At 44.6% G+C, this 6,941-nt stretch overlaps 1 protein-coding gene across 1 annotated transcript; it reads left to right on the plus strand.

Annotated features, from left to right (window-relative positions):
* Positions 1-3,989: 3,989 nt before the first annotated feature.
* On the plus strand, positions 3,990-6,638 carry LOC119280015. Its single transcript, XM_037561027.1, has 2 exons — positions 3,990-5,038; positions 5,183-6,638. The coding sequence occupies exons 1-2, from the start codon at positions 3,990-3,992 to the stop codon at positions 6,636-6,638; spliced, it is 2,505 nt and encodes an 834-aa protein (XP_037416924.1).
* The last annotated feature ends 303 nt before the right edge of the window (positions 6,639-6,941 follow it).

The raw sequence follows: 6,941 nt of genomic DNA on the forward strand, positions 1-6,941 counted from the left end.
GTAGTCTCTTCTTCTGTCACGCCTCCTGTGATCTGGACGAACAAAGCCGTTGATTGGTTAGCGCATCATCAGATGATGATGCTGTCTTTGTATTTCTTCTTACTCCATGAATTAATCCTGATGAATGCTGCTTGTTTTGCACAGGATGACAAGGACACTGACGAGATCTATGCACGGATGATTCTGTAACCAGTAAACTCTATAAGTACTGTAAAAAACGGAGCTTGGTGAAGATATTCAGAACATGTTGAACTGCATTTTCTCTACAGTGTTGACTGAAAGTGTAAAACTGTCACAACTGAATAGTGAAACTCAGCGCACTCCAAGTCTGCAACCGCCTAAACCGATGCTCTATATGGTCTGTTGTTATTTTACTCGAGCGGATCTAGATTCCAGTACAGTCCACCATGTTGCTCTTGTTGTCACTCCACGCGCTCTTATTCTGGCGTACTACTAGCTAGAGCGCACTGCCGCTCCTCTTCTTGCATGCAACATAATCTGAAATTCATTCAGTTCCACTGTGCGTAAACACTATAGTGTACAACTATCAACTTGTTTCACTATTCAGTTTGTCACCCATTCAGTGTACTTACTGGGGCATCTTTCTTGTAAGAGTTTACTTGATAATACAATATGTTAGAAGAAACTACCATGTCTCTGGAATGGATCATCAATCACTCTTTATACACTTGCAACTCAGTTTCTTTCATATAAGTTCTGCTGCCTTTCTTTAGGTTGAGCTACTACCCTATTAATTGCTTTAACAAACATTATCATTTGCCAGTTTGATCTGTGTTGGGAACTATGACCAGTAAGTTTTGTTTGCCAATTAGCTTTTTGTGTGCATGCTCTTAATCCCCATAGCACTAAGATAGGACCTTACTGAGCCTCACATTACTAATTTATGTATCAAACATTATTATTTCTGTCCTCAACAAGTCGCGGCGCTATGTTCTCTTTTTTGTTCAGTTAGCTCTGTCAAATATAATCAACCCGCCTATGTTCCATTTTGCTATTTGTACTTAGGTAGAAAAAACTAAAATTTGTACATGTGACTGACTCTCCCGTATAACTGCCTATGTCAAATATAATCATCAAGCTCTTCACACCGTTTGCCCTTGAATAACTCGTGCTTGACTCTGGCTTATGCAAAATCTCGATTAATTTGTTTGTTGTGTTGTGTTTGTTGTGCATGTTCGAGCGGCTACTATGTCTTGGAAGTTGCTTAGAGCTGGAGGAATGGATGCATGCAGAGGTGGATAGAACGACAACTGCGGAGTAGATGTTTGATAATCTCTAGAGTCAAGAGGTAAAGGTTTATTTTGTGTGTGTTTATACAATTAGGTTCTAGTTCTTACTGTTCTTGTTCTGGTATGTGAGGTGAACGATAGTCAAAAGTCATGCATTTGACCAGATTTATCTTGTTCTTCTTCTGGTCGATCATGAGGAGGTTCTTACTGTTTGCTGACTCTGTTCTGTTTTCATGGTGATACAACCTGGTTATGAGGAAAATGCCTCACCGAAACATGGATGGAACTGACGGGAGGTGGATCCCTGCTCACCGACGCCAACCTAATCCATATCATCATCGACGCCATCATTAACTAGTACTAGCCTATGTAGTCCCTTCCCTCCCTCCATGAAATAGATGTTGTCAGTTGAAGGGATGAGAGTGGCAGTAGGATAGTGTTTTTCTTCATGCACTGTGGTGGGATTAGTGCACTATTTGCTTGCTGTTGTACCATTGTACCTACAGGTTATTAGTATTGTTGATCCTGACCATGGGCTTGAATGGTCTAGTAGTAGAAGAGCATCAGTTTAATTTGTAGCAGTCATGTCACAGATTTTTTTTCCTATGGCATGGTACAATTATGATTGGACTGGTAGCCACTTAACATGTTAGAATGTACTGATTATTTGGGTTAATTACTGGTCTGTATCAGGGGTACAAGTTTGTTACTTTCTATCTAGGTTTATTAGTTTCTATCTGAGTTTTCCTGTTGTTGTTTACTGTCAGGTATCTTAGTCTTGATATAACTCTAGAGTTTACTTGAATCTGCACTTCTTTTCAAAAGTATATGCCAAGTGTGTGTGTGTGTGTGTGTGTGTGTGTGTGTGTGTGTGTGTGTTCAGTGAGCAAATCTGTAGTAATTACCGAGTATACTATCTCCTTTCTTTTAGTGGCTATTTTCTGCCCTGTTCTCTTTTGACATATAGTTTGTTCTCTTTGAATGTGCAGATAGTATGTTGTGCTGGTGATGTTTTTTCGTTGTTGGGATCATTTGAACCTGGATGTCCTGTGTTATGTGATCTGAGCCATATGGCATATTGTAAACTATTTATTGCTGTTTTTATGTATGATGTCATGAAGATGTACGTTTGGAATGCTGCTTTGACAAAAAAATTGTATTCCTGTGTACATCCTTCTTTGACAGCAAAATTATGAAAACTTCTCAACAATATATATGGGTTAAATATATGTTTTCCAATTTTCTATGCTTAAAGTTGTACTGCGCCTAAAAAGGCTACAGTCTAACTGATGATGTTGTTGTGGAATTGTTTATATTATTTTAAATAATGAAAATAATAATAATTCTGTCATAAGTTATAAAAAACAAAATGAAAAGGCCAGCAAAAAAATGAAAAGGCCAACAAAAAAAGAAATTTACTAGAAAAAGTAAAGGGCCCAAAAAAGAAAAGGGTTGCAAAATTGGGCTTGGCCCATTTAGTTGACCATGAAAAAAACATACGTTTGTTGAATTAGTGGGCTCAACCCATCTAAAACACCTAATCGGACCGGGGTGAATCTTATCAGTGACCTTTTGAATTGGTCGTAATTATGCCACGTCAGATTGCCACATCGGATCCGACGTGGCCTGGGCAGACAACCAGTGACCAAAACAAAAGGTCATGGGTTCAACGACCTTCTGTTTTGGTCGTAAACGTCTACGACCTTCTCACAAAGAAGGTCGTTAATTTCAGTTTATGACTGCCAGCTTTTGACCTTCTGTTTTTGGTCACAAAAAGGTCACAAATGAAAAACAATGACCTTTCAGTGACCAATAGTCAAGGTCACAAGTTGACGTATTTCTTGTAGTGTCATTCGCAGCTAGATGGGAGATAGTGTGTTTAAATTGCTTTAACAATTTGTTTGATTGGATTATTTCTTAATTTGCATTAATGGTTTGTAATAATATTTGTTGAATTATACAATTGTTTGATCTAAATTATTGTAAATGGGCTAAAAAGAACTTATGACCCAATGACAGGTGGTTCCTACTTGCAGGGAAAATACGAAAGCTACACTATGGCAACTTTATGTTTACGCAGAACCTACACAGCCCCCAAAATATTATGGAACCCGCTACATATGTGATATGGAGGTTGTCAATGTGGCAACTTTGCTAAAGTTGCTCTAAAGTGATAGGAGAAGGTCCTTAGAACCAAGTGGCAACTATTTGGGCCGCATGCCTGTCAGCTTTGGGACAGAGATGATATATAATCAAGATTTCAAGGCGCTTCTTATACCTGCTGAGGAACATGTTTACATAACAAAAAGAATGTTAGTACATCTCAAAGTGTACGCAATGTGAACAATAAGCTAAACCAGCGAAGGGTGGCCAATAGCATAGATCCTATGCGTGCACAACTGAAAAAGATGATTGATTGATGCCTGTCAAGCTGCCAGCATACAAGCTTGGTACAAAGGCAATGGAACAAATACTTAAACAAGACTAGCAGATTGCAGGTAGATTCCTGGAACGGAAAACACCATGCCAATTGCCAAAGCCAAGGCACCGTGATGCCATTGCCAATGCCATGCAGGTTCATCCATCCGCCCAGCTATATAACAACGAGATCAGCCGACCACAACTTCGCAGCGATCGTCGCCTCAAGGTGGCTAGCTTCTTTGTGTCCATGTTCCAGTTTTCCGCCACCAAATAATGCCACAACAAGGCAGCAACCAAGTAGCAGCATCCCACAGTCCAATGGAGCGAGACCAGCCGCCCGGGGAAGATGGGGGCAACAAGCAGACACCTTCAACTTTGATGGAGTACCAGCTGAAGGCGTACCTCCTGCTGCTGGCCACGCTGGTGGCGACGGTGACATACGCGGCGGGGCTCAACCTGCCAGGGGGAGCCTGGCCGGACACACAGGATGGGCACCTCGCAGGTGACCCCATCCTCCCAGACGCGCACTACCGCCGCTACCTGGCCTTCTACTACTGCAACGCCACCGCCTTCGCGGCGTCTCTCGTGGCCTGCCTCCTCCTCCTCGTCCTTGACGAGGAGAAGATGGTGTGGGCGACGGTCTTGCGCGCGGTCATGGTGCTTGATCTGTTCGGCCTCATGGGGGCCTACGCCGCCGGAAGCTGCCGGGACAAGTTCACCACCATCTACGCCTCACTGCTGGTCACCTCCGTCTTCGCCAACATCATGTTTGTCTTCCTAACTTCCGTCTTTGCCTATGCCCCCCAGTGGGTGTTGGGAAAGGATGCTGAGAAGCAAGGCAAGGGCGCTAGTGACGCAAACAAGCGCGAAGAGGAGCACGAGGGGTTGATGCTGCTCGCGACCTTCGTCGTCACCATCACATACGTGGCCGGACTGGGCCCGCCTGGTGGGTTCTGGAGCGACAGCCGGGACGGCCACCGCGTGAGCGACCCGATCATGCAGGACCACAGCACCAGCCGGTACCAGTCATTCTTCGTGTGGAATACCACCGCATTCGTCGCGTCCCTGCTCATCATCGTGCTGCTCATGGACAAGAATCTGAGCAGGACCATCTCTGTAAGGTTTGTCACGCTCTATGGGTTCATCGTGGTGGCGCTCTTTGGCCTAGTGGGGGGCTATGCTGCAGGAAGCTGCAGGGAAGCCGATGCTACCATCTACGTCGTTTCTCTGGCTGGTGCGGTTCTTGCAAGCATATTTCTACAGGTGTCAATTACTAGCGCCATGAACAAGGAGGGCAGTTGGGGTAATAAGCTACTCACACCCATACGTCGTTTTACTTCACAATGGCTGAAGAATATAAGAGAGTGGTTTACTTCTATCACTACTCCTAGCCCTAATAGGTATGCAATCACGTATATATTGTTTGTTCTTCCTTGGCAAATTACCACTGGCACACATATTTCAACTCTAGGATACAATTAGTTTTAACTCTCTATTTATGCAACTGCCAGGGATGCACAACAAGCTGACAAAGTATTGGAAAGGAATCGCTCTCTTGTGATGCTGCTTGCTACTCTCGTGGTGAGCATCACTTATACAGCAGGACTGGATCCACCGGGCGGCCTCTGGCCAGATGACCGGGATGGGCACAAGGGCGGTGACCCGGTACTCCTCACAACCCATCCTACTCGGTACAAGGTGTTCTTCTATAGCAACTCAGCCGCCTTTGTGACATCCTTAGTGGTCATCATAATGGTCCAGAGTAGATTCCTGCTAAAGCGCCATACATTGCACGCAGCCATGATACTGGATTTGTTTGGCCTCATAACTGCATACGCCGCGGGGAGCAGTAGGGATTTAAGCACCTCCATCTATGCTATTGCACTCGCAGGTGTTGTCCTAGTGTATGTGGTGATCCATATAGTGTTTTTCACATTAGAAGACCAGCAGGTGGACAACCCCCAGGATCTCGAAAAGTTGGATAAGAGGCGTGAGATGCTGCTGCTGCTTGCCATCTTGGCTGCAACGCTCACTTACCAAGCTGGGCTCACCCCGCCAGGTGGCTTCTGGTCAGCAGATGACAGCTTTGGTCATCATGCCGGGTTTCCGATCCTCTTCGATAACTACCCTCGCCGATACAATGCATTCTTCTACTGCAACGCGGCAAGCTTCATGGCATCTGTGACTCTCATAGTTCTTATGGTGAACCCCACCCTATACAAGCCAGGCATAAAGTGTTATGCACTGTATATGTGCATGGTGGTGGGCATGTTTGATCTCATGGGTGCCTATGCCGCTCGAAGCTCCCGCCATGTGCGAACCTCCATCTATGTGTTCACTTTAGTTGCTGCAGTCTTTGCCTTCGTAATCATTCAGGTGATCATTTTCTGGATACAAAGTTGTTGCAAAAAAGAGCAGCCATCTACCTCATCTGGTCCAGTGAACAAGGACTCCCGTGAGCGTTCTGAAGAAAAGGACCTTCGTGAGTACTTGAAGCTGTTAGGAGTCCTGGCTGCAAGTGTAACATATCAGACTGGCCTGAAACCACCAGGTGGCCTCTGGCAGGACAACAACAACGGACATACCGCAGGCAACTCGATCCTCCATGACATTGACAGAGGCCGGTTCCGTGCTTTCTTCTACAGCAACTCCACTTCATTCATGGCTTCTATCGTCGTCATCATCTTGCTGCTTCCGCTGAACACTCACAAGTTGCCACTGTGGCCAATGCACACTGCCATATTGCTAGACACGATGGGCCTCCTTTGTGCCTATGCGGCTGGCAGCACAAGGGAATGGGGGACATCCAGCCATGTCATCGCGCTGGTCGTTCCCGTGCTCGCCTATATTGCAGCCTACGCAGCATGGTCATTGTTCCGCAACAAGGGTCGATGTGTGGCAACGAAGATGCCTCATGACCAACCATCCCAACGATATGTCGCAACGGAGATGCCACATGTGACGTGATTCTTTACCTGGTTTTTAATTATTTCAATGCAAATGATGTGTGTGTAATTCTACATGTACTTTCCATATAATGTCTACAAATTATTGTGTAATTCTGTATAATCAAGATAAGAAAAAGTATACTTTCTAGTTTTAACATTGCCGGCCATTGTGTACAACTATTGACTATTGACATATATTGTCAAACACTGCTAGTGTGGGGCTTTCGATTGTTTTCATTGGTCCAAGCAGTATTGGCATCTTTATGGCCTACTGTTGCAATTGCTAAAATTCTTCTCACTGCAGCAATTTTTGCATCTCTGT

Source organism: Triticum dicoccoides, chromosome 3B, assembly GCF_002162155.2.
Source record: "Triticum dicoccoides isolate Atlit2015 ecotype Zavitan chromosome 3B, WEW_v2.0, whole genome shotgun sequence".
Lineage (NCBI taxonomy): Eukaryota > Viridiplantae > Streptophyta > Magnoliopsida > Poales > Poaceae > Triticum > Triticum dicoccoides.